This window comes from Arvicanthis niloticus, chromosome 6 (assembly GCF_011762505.2).
Source record: "Arvicanthis niloticus isolate mArvNil1 chromosome 6, mArvNil1.pat.X, whole genome shotgun sequence".
Lineage (NCBI taxonomy): Eukaryota > Metazoa > Chordata > Mammalia > Rodentia > Muridae > Arvicanthis > Arvicanthis niloticus.
The window spans coordinates 63,732,189-63,745,310 of record NC_047663.1 but is presented as its reverse complement, the minus strand read 5'-3'; the positions used below and the strand labels follow the sequence as shown (position 1 = coordinate 63,745,310).

The window sequence follows — 13,122 nt, the reverse complement described above, 5'->3', positions numbered from 1 at the left end:
GGGTTTATACACTTGTTCTATACATGACCTCATGAGTCATTTGTCTGTCCTCACTTGAGGACATTCTCTTGTTCACTGTAGCCATGAGCCAAACCTTGAAAGGTGTCTATGTGTCCTTCAGCTTTCTCCTGTCTGTATCATTGTTTAGCTATCTACACAAGTCCTTCATGTTTCTGCCAGGATTATGTTGTGTCTATAGATCAATCCTTTAAGGACCAGCATCATTTTGTTTTTGAGGCAGGGTCTCACTATGCATCTGAGGCCGCTGTGAATCTTATGATCCTCTGGCCTACACCTCACACCTCTGGGAGAATTGGCATCTTGACATCTAGTCTTTCTAAATTCTAATGCCACCTGTGTCCTGGCTTACCTATTGCTCTTCTTCCTCAGGCACTCACTTGTAGTTTTCAATGTGTGTCTTGGCTATTTTGTTCAGTTTGTCCTGTAAGCGTTTGATATGTTGGCACTGTTGTAAATGGTAGTTCAGTTCCCAATGTTTCATTGCTGGTATTTAGAAATTAAATTGACTTTTTCACATCATCCCCGCCTCCCAGGATACTTTAAACTTGCTAGATCTGGACACATTTCTGTGGTGCCACCTCAGCATTTTTCAAACTGATCATTTTTCTACTAATGCTCTGGCCAAATTGTAGAGACCTAGACAGACACAGGACCCTATCTGTGGACCCTCCTCCTACATGTGGACAGAAGGAATGAGAGAGCCCGGTCTTCCAGGTCCCCTTCAGACTCCCTGCCACCTCAACAAAGGCTTCTCAACAGAAGATGCTTGTCTCAGTTAAGACCAGATCGGAACAAATCAAGCAAGATAGTTTTTCTCTCACTGAAAAGCCAGGAGGGTGTGTGACTGGATGTGTGTGGGTGTATGTGCTTGTGAGCTAAAATGTGTGCTACTTCCATGACAATGAAAGCAGCCCCAGAGAAAAGACAAGCAGAACCTCTGCCACTGGCCTCAGGGCTAGGAATATAGACAGACAGGATGCTGACTGGCAATGAATCCGGAATGAGAGGTCAAAGCCTGAGGCATCTTTTAAAAATCATTTTAGGGTCAGGCGAGCCCTCTGTCTTTAGAATTTTGCAGCCCAATTAAACTGACCTGAAGCCACTTGATCAGAGGATAAAGTTAAGCACTTTATGGTATTATGTCCTTGTGACTGTGCTAGGCCTGTCTAATCCCTGTGTGACCTTCCTTCCATCCAGAAAAAAATAAAGTGGAGGCAGATGTGTCCATTCAGTAGTCAGTGAAAGTAAGACCTGGTTTTCTGGGGTTCACAGACAGTTTGGGGAGACAGGCGGTCCTTAGATGAGCGTCCAAAGGAACATGAAGTGTGGAGCCCTGAGGTTGTTCTGCAGTGCTGGGGCAGCTTGCCCAAGATGGCGTCTCAGTTCCCACCTGGTACTCGATTCTGAGACTCTCCAGGGCCTGGTACTGGTTAGGTTCAAGTGTGTTCTCATACCATCTGGTTCTGGTTAAAGTTAAAAACAAACAAATCCCCCCCCCCCCATATACATTTTCTCAAAACATCAGGTCAGGTTGAGGCTAACGTTGTCAACCTCTCACTTGAGCCTTCTTTGTGAGGGTGAAGGTAAGAGTGGCCCTCAGTTTGGAAGAGAAGACATTTCTTCTAGAGGAAAATGAGTGGACTCCATCCCCACTTATCTCAGAGAAGGAGGGGGAAGAGGAAAAAGAGGAGGTTGATCAAAAGCATGTGGGCTTCAGTACTTATTCCTGAGCTCTACTCTGCCTCATTTCTCCCTCAGAGAGACGGTGGCTCTCACCTGCCGAACAGCACTGGTCCGACTTCCTCCTACTGTGTGGCTCATGTCGGCCCTTTGAGCCTTATTTATTCCCGACATGTCAGGCCTTTGCCCTTAAGTAAATCTGTCTCTCACTGCTAGTCTCCATTTCTTGGTTCATGCATCTCCTCCAGCTGGAGTCCCCCACCCCCGCCCCGCATGGCTCCGAAGCAAACCCTTTCCCATTCTTCCACACCCATCCCAAAGACTCTTCTGTAGGAATCCTTACCCAGTCGTCCCCGGTGGGAAGAAGGCAATACACTGTAGTGATATGTGCCTTTTCTTATGCGATTTCTTGAACCCGTGGACTGTCTTACTTAACTATATGTATTAGCTACTTTTCTCATTGCTATGACAACATCGTCAAAAGCAACTTACAGAAGGAAGATGGTTTGTTTTGTTTTTTGATGTGTGTGGGCGTTCGTCTGCGTGTAGTCAGTACCCTGTACTTCCCTAGTGCCTGTGGCAGCCAGAAGAGAGCATCAGATCCCCTGGAACTGGAGTTACAGATGCTTGTGAGTTAATGTGTAGGTTCCAGGAATAAAACCCAAGTCCTTTGAAAGGGCAGCCAATGCTCTCAGCCACTAAGCCATCTCTTCAGCCCCAGGAAGGGTTTATATTAATGGTTTAAGAAGGTTATATATAGTCCATCATGTCAGGGGTGGCATGGTGACAGGAGCTGAGTGTGAGACACTGTCACATTGGGTCTACAATCAGTAAGCAGAGAGAGACGGCACTCCGTTCATTCTCCTTTTTGTAAGGTCTGGGACCCTGGACCACAGGGATGGTACCATCTACACTGAGGGTATACTTTACTTCCTCAGTTAAACCTCTCTGGTTAATGCTCTCTCAAGACACTCTCAAAGGTGTGTCTCCTAGGTGATGATAAGTCCAATCAAATTGACCCTAAGGTTACCCACCACACTTTGCCTCTCCCAGAATTCCTTGGACACAGTAGGCCTTCAGTAATCCCTTGTTTACTGAGTGAAAATTACTCAGTGTTTGGCCTTAAAATTCATAGAGAATTTCAACCGACAACTGTCCAGATTCCCTTCTATTGCTGTGAAAAGACACCATGACCAAAGCAACTCTTAATAAAAGAAAGCATTTAACTGGGGGCTTGCTTACAGTTTCAGAGGGTGAGTCTGTGATTATCATGGTGGGAAACAGACAGACATGCCAATGAGAACCAGTAGCTGAGCCCTTTACATCCTGATCTGCAGGCAGGAGGCAGAGAGACACTGGGCATGGCATGGAGTTTGGAAACTTCAAAGCCCACCACCAGTGACATGCCTTCAACAAGGCTGCAATAGTCTACACCTCCAAGACAGTTGCACTAAGTGGCAACCAAGCATTCAGACATGTGAGCCTATGGGGGCTGTTCTCATCACACCAGGATACCTTATATAAAACAACTTTATTCATTTAGCTAAATAAGTTCTACTTGGTCCACTCTGACGTGCATGCGTGCGTGCGTGCGTGCGTGTCTGTCTATGTGATTCTCTGTGTGTATCGTACACACACACACACATACACACACACACTCACACAGGATATAGGAATAATCTACTTAATGTTGGGCATTCAACAGTGCATGTGAATTGCTTCTTGGCCTTTTGGCTAAGAGCAAGTGTAGTAAACAATGCATGTGATTCTGAAGCAAAATCATTCCAGGTCCTCTGAAGGGTGGATTGAGAGTCTAGAGAATCACCCTAACATCTTCAGCAAAGACTGCCCCCTAAATACAGACTGACACCTGGCTGAAGCCCACAACCTTTTCCCTTTTCTTTTGGGCCAGAGGTTCAAACACCCTTGCTGACAGGCTCTGCCAAGTCTGCAGTCTTGAGATTGGAGAGTGTGCTCTGACCAATCTTTTCTCCAGCAGATTGGAGTTGGCTTTGTTTCCCCATTCTCTCCTCTCCTCAAAGGGTGCCAGACACACTAAACGGTGATTAAACAAAGATTAAAATTCCGTTTGGATGAGTGAGTGAGTGAGCGGCTGTTGGGACCATGATGGATTCCTTTGGAACGCTGACTAAGGGCACATGGGTCCCAGACACAGTCAGTGTGAGCACATCAACATGTGTTTACCATTTGCTGTCTAAAGGGATTTCCAGTCCATTCCGCCAGGCTCCCCAACTAGCTCACGTCCTCAAGGTGTTCCTTCTCTTTGCCTTCATTGCCTGTGGCAAGGGAATGGTCTGGAAGCTGGGGGAAGGAAAAGTATCAGAAGATGATTGCAAACAAAGAAAATGATCTCAATTTTGAGAGACACACCTCAGGGTGTGCAGTGTTATGGAAGCAGCCGAGTACGTCTGGGTTGAAGTCTGGGGGTGCTGCTTTACATAATATTACATGATCGATGTTACTTAAGAGTTGTGTGCTTGGAGCTCGGTGGGTCAAGCACTTGCTACACAAGTGTGAGACCCTGATTTTGAGCTCCCAGGACTCTTGTGAGAGCAGGAATCTGTCATCCCAGCACCTGACACTCATTTCCCAGGCTCTGCCCTGGCTGTGGCCGTTACTCAGCCACCTGCAGTTCCAGAGCACTGGAAAGGTGTTTGAATTGACGTGAAGCCAGGAGGAGTTCAAAGTCTTAGTCCAAAACCAGAGTAAATGCCACAATTATGTGTTATATTGACTGCATGTCAAGATGCTAATGTTTTAGAGAAGGTGGATTGGGCTCAGTGAAATATACTGGGGCTAGAGAGATGGCTTAGTGGTTAAAAGTGTGCCCTGCCTAGTCTTGCAGAGGACCTACACTCAGTTCCTAACATCTGTGTCTGGCAGCTCCCAACTGCTGGTGACTCTAGCTGCTGGGGATCCGATGCCCTCTTCTGGCCTCCACAGACATACCCAAAACACACACACACACACACACACACACACACACACACACACACACACACACGGACAGAGAGAGAGGGGGAGAGAAAGAGAGAGAGAGAGAGAGAGAGAGAGAGAGAGAGAGAGAGAGAGAGAGATTAAATACATCTTTAAGAAAGTAAATATGTTACTCAAACCAACTAACGTCATGTATTTCTTGATTGTTCCTTTGGAGTTCTGAGGATCGAACCCAGGGCCTCGTGAATGCTAAGCACGCAGTCTACCACTGAACTGTGCCCTTTAGCCTCTGCTTATTTTTGTTTTGGTTTGACCTGAGACAAGTGTCTCACTGTATAGGCCAAGTTGGCCTAGAACTCGTGCTCTTCCTGCCTCTGCCTCCCGGGTGTTCGGATTACAGGGGCTCACCACCATCTAACAGGCACATGGCCAGCACTCAGGAAGATGCTGAGGGCCGGACAGGTGACAGATAGTGTTCTCTTTAAGCAGCATAGCCTCTGAGCCATTGTTACTGCCATTATTCCCCTTTTCTTCTTTTTCATGGTTTCTTCTTTTTCTTTCTTTTTTTTTTTAAAGGAATTTCACAGTCGACAAAAAAAGCCATTTTTCTTGGGAGCTGAACAAAGGCTGAAGGACTGGCATAACAAGGAGGCTATCAGGAGGGACGCGCAGCGCGTAGGTATGGAGGGCGGGGATGAGTGTGGGCATTGTGTAAGTGTGCCATGGGTGTGTGCACATGTGCTGAGTGTGTTAGGGGTTTTCTGGACCTCTTGTTCACTTCCTGCCTCCCACCGTCTTTCCTAATAACCGTACCTACCTTTCATCCGTGTGACCTCTGCTGTCAGCACCAGATCCACTGTCTTCACGTTTGCCCTGCCACCTGCATATCAGCAAGTGACTTTGTCTCCATCCCAAAGTAAGGAACAATGTTTCCAATTGGGATTGATCACGATTAAGTTCCACCCTCTGATTGGTCTTTATGGACCACAGACTAAGAGGGATTCTGTACCCCAGAGAGATGCTGCCACCTACCAGCCATCACCCAGGGAGAGAACAAGGTCATCCTGGGACTGGAACCCAGGACTGGAAGGCAGAGCCAGTTCCTCACCGACTACAGATTCCTTTTGCTAATAAGGCTTTGTCACCATCCCTGTAAGGCTGATGGGGGAAGGGCCAGCACAAAAAGGTACAGAGACTGTGTGGAGATTCTCCTCTGCAGGGTCCAAGCAAAGGTCAGGAGAGCAGCTGCAAGGCCACTTGCAAGCCTGTGGGTCTACCACTGAATTCCACGCTTTCTGAGCCTCTCTCTCTCCATCTACTGATGACCTCATGCAGTCTGCTTGGGCAGCCTCAGAAAGTCGTTCCAGGGTGTGGAGGGAGAAGATGGCTATAGTGTTGCTTTGCTTGAGTGGAAAGTGGATACAGCAGCAAGAGGGATTCAAATGGTGTGTGGTGATCTGGGTTAAAGGTGTCCCTTCTAAATTATTCATGACAAAACCAACTCACCACAAAGCTCAGAAGAGAATGGGTGTAATAACTGAGCTGATGCCCAGGGCATCCCCAGCCCTGACACATTGTACTCTATGTGCCAGGAATGTTACATGAAATCTGAAGGGTACGCCTTTAAATTAAGAAAGGAAACATCTGCAAAGAGACAGCTGGCCAGACAGTTGTGCCTGAATTATTAGAATATAGGGCTGCCTGGCGAGGGAAGAAAGAACAGCAGAGAGATTAAGAAAAGCAAATGGCTGCTTAATTTCTTGTTTGTTGAAATAAAATTATACATAAGTATTAAAGAGTAAATATTTTTAAGTAATTTATGAAGTTGCCTAATTATAAAAAGAAAAAGTGACTAACAAGACTGAGGAGCGCTAAGTACACATGGGGCCTCTACCATCACAGAGGACCCTGTCTGATGAGAAGACAGAAACCACAGCATTGCCCGGCTGCTGCGCCGAGGTCTGGCTGGCTGGCCTTTGCCCCCTCTCCTCTCCTCAGCATTTGGAGCTGACTATTGCTGTGCAGGTCTCTTGGAGCCTGGTTCTGAGCAGAGGTCAGACATCTTTCCACTTGCTGCACTAAAGCAGCCTCACTGACCTTGGTTTTGTAATACCCAGAGGGCAGCTGGCCCTAAGCTGTTAGAGTGGCTAACTGTTGGACACAGCCACGTGGACCCTAGAGATGCTTTCCTCAGGGTTGTGTCTGTTCTTAGTCACAAGAAGTTCATGAGAAGCCCAGAGAACAGGCTCTTGGAACATTAGAGACCCTTCTCAGAAGTATAGCACAGAGGTTGTCAACCCTTTGTCCACTGAATCTGGGACTTGGCAGCAGAACTTTCCAGGCAGACCTGGTATAGTAGATACGGCAGCTCTTACATTATATCCCAACTTTAAAGAGAAATCAAACATCTTCTATCATCATGGCATTTAAAAAATCATTTATTATTTGTTTACAGCTAGCCTGAGGATCCAGCCCCAACCTAGTACCTCATAGGTTCTAGGCAAACACTTTGCCACGAAGCTATGTCCTAGCCCTTGTTTATGGCAAGTTTGATTGACACAGAACATTTGCCTCACTTAGAATGATGATAATCAGATCTCTTCAAGTTTATCTGGTGTTTGACAGCTTACAGAAAGTTATCACTGTATAGCCTCCCATTTGACTCCCCCAGACATGCTTGCTGCTGGTATCAGAGAAGACAATTGTGGCTGAGGGTTCATCAGCTCAGAGAAAGTAGAACTGCCTCCTATCTGGGGGGTGGAGACTGAAAGGGAAGGAGGTTCTGGCTCTGGAGAGACTTCAGGGAGCATGGGCTTAGGCCCTTGCACTTGGTTCTGTGACCTTTTATGAGTCTCGATATGCCTTTTGAGTGACAGTTCTCAAGTCCACTGGATAGGGTTGCTATGGTGACTACAGGGAAAAGATCAGTGGAGTACAGGACAGGACCTTGGCCAAGTGAGTGCTTGTACCCCTCCCTTTCTTCTCACCTCCTCCTGCACAATTTGGGGGGATGCTTGTGTGAAGTTCATCTTGATTGTTGGGGGTTAGAGAGATGGCTCTGCAGGTAAGAGCATTTGCTGTTCTTACAGAGATAACAGGTTTGGTCCCAGAACTCATGTCAGGCAGTTTACAACTGCCTTATAATTCTGGCTCCAGAGGATATGGTGCCCTCTTCTGGCCTCCAGAGGCACTGCACTCATATCTGCACATACCCCCACACAAAAATACATACACAAAGTTTTTGTAAAAATTAAATTTATGCCGGGCAGTGGTGGCGCATGCCTTTAATCCCAGCACTTGGGCAAGAGGCAGGTGGATTTCTGAGTTTGAGGCCAGCCTGGTCTACAGAGTGAGTTCCAGGACAGCCAGGACTACACAAAAAAAAATTTTTTTTTTTGTGTAGTCCTGTCTTGAAAAAAAAAATTTAATTTATTTCATTTTATCTATATGAGTGTTTTGCCTGTGTGTATGTATGAGTACTGCATGTGTGCCTCATGCCTGAGGCAGTCAGAAGAGGACTTGAGATCCCTTAGAACCGGAGTTACGGATTGCCGTTAACCACAGTATAGGTGCTGGCACCTAAACCCGGATCCTCTGTGAGAAAGTGTTCTTTATTGCTGATCCATCTCTCCAGCCCCCATGTGATTTACAAAATAGAAGAAAACTTATTCTTTTAATCTTGGTTATCTGGGGTTTTTAAGATGTGCTTAGATTAGTAGGGCTCACTCTGGGTGTGTCTGTAGGAGCCTCTCCAGAGATAAGCAGAGCTTTGGAACTCTGACCTGATGAAGATTAACTTATAGAGGGGATACTAGAAGACATGGGTTTAGGAGAAATGCACCAAGATGAACTCCTCAAGGGAAGAGATTTATTACTGTCAAACGAAGATGGTCTAGTGAGGGCCTGAGGAGAAGGTCTTCAGTCTCAACAGACAAAGCATGGTGTCTATCCTTAAAGGTTTCCTTGCACAGCCTGGAAGCAGGCTTAGTTAATATATGTTCTAGTAGTAGTCCATAGTGCTGGCCTATAGTCAGGTTGTCTCCAGTGTCCAGGTAGCAGAGGGAGGGAGAGGGCGTGGCTTCTTTTGAGAGCAGTGAGTGACCTGCCCACTTTGCAAAGAAACCCTTGGAGAGAGAGGGGTTTCTGGAAGGTGCTGCTTTTGAAGCCTCCAGAACACCACCAGCAGGGTTTGGGATCCAACAGTGATGAAACTGAGACAATGACAGTTTGGGAAGAGATAAAAGTATGGGTGAGGCCTCTGTGCAGAAAGTAGAACATTGGAGGTTGGAGGGTGTCCTTGGGGCCGAATCTCACTCTGACCTCTTTCTGTGCTCCCTCTTTCTGCTTTCTGCTCTCTGCTATCTGCTTTCTGCTTTCTGCTTTCTGCTTTCTGCTTTCTGCTTTCTGCTTTCTGCTTTCTGCTTTCTGCTTTCTGCTTTCTGTACCCCTTGAGCCTACCAGCCTCTTTCACACAGCCCTGCCACTGTGAGTTCTGCTTCACAACAGGCCCAGAAGCACAGAGCCATGTGACGGGGGACAGAACTCTCTGAAATAAAACTCTTCCTACATTAAGTTGCTTTCCGCAGGTCCTTGGTCACAATAATGCAAATGTAACTAATGTGCCCCATGACTGAGTATAAGATTTTTTTTTTTTAAGATGTTTTCGTTTTATATGTATGAGTGTTTTGCCTACATGTAAGTCTGTGTAGCACGTGGCATATAGTGCCTATGGAAGCAGTAAGAGGACATCTGATTCCTGGAACTTGATTTACAGGTGGTTGTGAGCCACCATGTGAATGTTAGGACCCAAGTCTGAGCTTCTCTGCAAGAGCAGCCAGTGTGCCAACCATTGAGCCATCTCTCCAGCCCCAGGTGTAAGGCTTTCTCTGAGGTCCAGTCATTCTGTTCCCCAGTCTCGACCCTTGTAAATGTCAGGTAAACCAGCAACACTGAATTTGCTCTCTGCCTCTAGGACATGGAGAACAGGGGAAGCCTTACCCCATGACCGATGCCGAGAGAGTGGACCAGGCATACCGGGAAAACGGATTTAACATCTACGTCAGTGATAAAATCTCCCTGAATCGCTCTCTCCCCGACATCCGGCACCCAAAGTGAGTGTCCCGTCTCTCATCTTCTGCTGTCTAAGGATTTTGCCCATTTCTCTAAGTTGTGAATTCATTAAAACAAACAAACATCCCCATGAGGTGCTGCCAGCCGGTGGAACAGCCCCTGCAGAGGCTTGAGCAATCAGACAGCTTAGAGCTGGTGTGGTAGGGGATGGTGCACCGGTGTGATCCTTCACTCGGAGTAGGAACCAGCAATTCTCCAAGTGTCTGCAGAACAGTGGCATCAGTTCACCTGGGAATTTGTTATACTTGTGAGAGTGGGTGAGAGGCACTTGTGCCACAATACACGTGGAGGTAAAAGGACCACCCCTGGTGTAGGTTCTTGCCTCTGGCTTTGTTTGAGACAGGGTCTGATTGTTATTCACCGTGTATACAGCAGGCTCCTAGAAATTCTCCCCTCCTCCCATCTCACCAGTGGAGTCCCCGGATGACAGATAGTCCACACCCATGTCTAGCTTTTCTGTGAGTTCTAGAAATTCAAACCCAGGTCGTGTGCCTTGCTCAATAATCACTTCACCCACTGGGCTCTTTCCAGGCCACTCCTGTGCCTTCCCTCAGATTAACTGTCACGAAACACTGGAGGCCATCAGCCATCAGTGTCCTCAGAAGCCCTGAAGGCGACTCTGATGCAGACAGAGGGCAGAATAGGAAACTATATAGAAACCACATAGCCAAGAAGCCTCGCTTGGAAGATAGGCTGTCCCCCAGAACATCAAACTCTTGTCCAGAGGGGACAGAAGGACCCGGGTGCTTGCCTGTGGGATCCACTATCTGTTTGATGGTCTTCAGTGATGCTCTAGAAGCTTTTGCTGTCATAGGAGAGTGTTGTTCAACCACACTGGTGTTGCTGGGTTCGGATCAGTGAGCTGACACTGGGCATTACTAGACCAAACCTGTGCCTGACACCAGGAGCACCAACTGTCAGAACTGTAAAAAACGTACACCAATCGTCCCAACCTCCCACCATCGTGAGCTCCTCAGAAGCAACATGGCGACTCATCGTCTCTCACTATTCTGGTGTGGGCCTTCAACTCTCTGACCTCCTGCCTCAGCTTCCCAAATAGCTGGGATGACAGCCCTTTGTCGTCAGGCCCAGCTCATCTAACTCACTAAATGCTACCCTGACATAAGGAGGAAATAGATTACATGAGGGATATTTTTATATGATTATAGAGTAAGTAAATCCTCAACTGAATAGTCCAAAGTTGGAAATGGTGTGTCCCCCCCCTGTGTGTGTGTGTGTGTGTGTGTGTGTGTGACAGAGAGAGAGAGAGAGAGAGAGAGAGAGAGAGAGAGAGAGAGAGAGAGAGAGAGAGAGAGAGAGAGAGAGCACATATGCTTGTGAAGGTCAGGGGACGGCTTACAGGAGTAACTTTTCTCCTTCCACCAGGTAGGTTCCTGGGATCGAACTCAGGCTTGGTAGCAATCGCCTCACCTGCTGAGCCATCTCTACAGGCTTTCGTTCTTATTTTGTATATGTTTGGTTTTTTTTTTCTTCCACATTAAGAGTGTTGCCCTGAAATGTATCCACAGCTTGGGAGGGGATTCTGAGCTCAGGAGGCTTTTGGCACCTCTGTTAGCAGCCTGTCCACCCAACTAGCCTCCTGCTTACTAGTGTTGAATACATTGAACACCTGCTTTTTCCAGTCACCAAGTGTGGAGGCTGAGTTTCCAGCAGCAAATAGACAGATACCTTGAAGACCTCATCTCCCTTTGGGGAGACTTTCCCTCGGTTTGTCAGTGGGAGCACATGAGTAAATTAGACCTGTTGTGTAGCACACTGCCTTCAGTTTCTTTTAGCTTAAACAACTTCTCAGGCAAGAGTCCGGGTTCGCTTTTCCTTTTATCCCTTCAAAGTGAATTTTGGCAGCACCACCCCAAGTGCAGGATAGAGGGGCTATTTGCTTATGCCAGTCACCTTTATTTACACCAGAAACTGCCCCGGAGACACACACCCACAGAGAACAGGAGCTAGGCACGTTGGCCCCAAGTTGCTGGACAAGCATGTGGAAGGTAGCCAACTGGCTCTGAGCAGGCCTGCCCTCTGCACTGCCAGCCAAGTGAGTGTGAACATGGGCTGGTTGGTGGGCTGGCCCACTTTTCCTACTTGCTGGGGAACCCAACCGGGCTGCTTGGCAACCAAACGTAGGCACTCTTCAGGACCCACGGAGGGTGACATAAGGGAGTTTCGATTGCAGAAGTGAGTAGATCGTCAGGCCTCTCTGGGATGCAGGCAATTGGATGGTCAGTTTCCCAGTGCCAAGCTAACCACAGTGGGGATGACAGCAGCCTGCAGCCAGGACCTGCTACATCCCGAACGTTGAACTTCGGGAAGAAGTAGATGCAGAGTCTTTCACCTACTACATCCCCACTCCCATGTCCCCTTTTGATTTGTCCTTTTGTGTTAACATGATTAGTTTATGATATACACTGAATTTCCTTAAAAGAATGTATGGATTATTGTAATAGGTCAGATTCTCCGGAGCCTCTCTGCAACTCCCAACAGGTTACAGAGTCCAAATGGAAAGGGAGGTGAAGCTCGTTACCCCTGACAGTCGTATTACACGCACTGATACAATGAAATGGTCTGGGGAGAAGGCTCAGTTGATAAAGTGCTTACAGCACAAGTATAAAGACCTGAGTTCAAATCCCCAGTATCCACATAAAAGCCGAGTGTGATGGCATATGCCTCAGCTGCTAGCCATGGGGATGGGGATCTAGTGGATCCCCAGAGTGCGCACAGAGAGAACTTGAGCTGCCTGCAGAGGGTCACTCAGAGGTTTCTTCTTCAGCATGTGTCTTGGAGGGTAAAGAATTACCCAGCAGGACTAGAGAAACTCCACCAAAGGCTGATAACTGTGCTTTTTCCCACCACTCAGGCTGGGAAAGCTAAAAATTGAAACTTAAGAGGAGGCAGGTATAGAACCTGGTTGTCTTTATTTACCTTGGTGGGAACTCTTTAACCCTCTGGACCAGTCTTGAAAATCATCATAAATTATAAATTGGAATGATAGAAGTGTTTTCAAGTAACTTAACATAATGCAAAGCTCAAAGGTGCAGATGTACAACCAGACACTCAACTGTGAACACTGATAGCCAGCCAAAAATCCGTCGGAGTGCAAAGTAGCAGGGCAGGTGACCTGTGTTAATGAAAACAGTCATCGGCCAGAACCTCCTGGAGCTGATACAATGTGGCCTTAGCCAGGTACTGCAACTATGTTCTGTTTATAAAGTTAGGTAGAGACGTAGACAATATAGAAAGACTCAGACTCTAGAAATGAAGATTTACTTTGTTTTATGCCTGTGAGTGTTTTGTTTGCATATATGTGTATACACC

General features: G+C 47.1%; 1 protein-coding gene across 1 annotated transcript in view; it reads left to right on the top strand.

Annotated features, from left to right (window-relative positions):
• Positions 1-13,122, top strand: part of Galnt10 (polypeptide N-acetylgalactosaminyltransferase 10) — a 146,276-nt gene that overhangs the window by 69,917 nt on the left and 63,237 nt on the right. The window contains exons 2-3 of the mRNA XM_034505238.2: positions 5,236-5,338; positions 9,632-9,770. Coding sequence (XP_034361129.2) covers positions 5,236-5,338; positions 9,632-9,770 — 242 coding nt within the window. The remainder of the gene's footprint in view (positions 1-5,235; positions 5,339-9,631; positions 9,771-13,122) is intronic.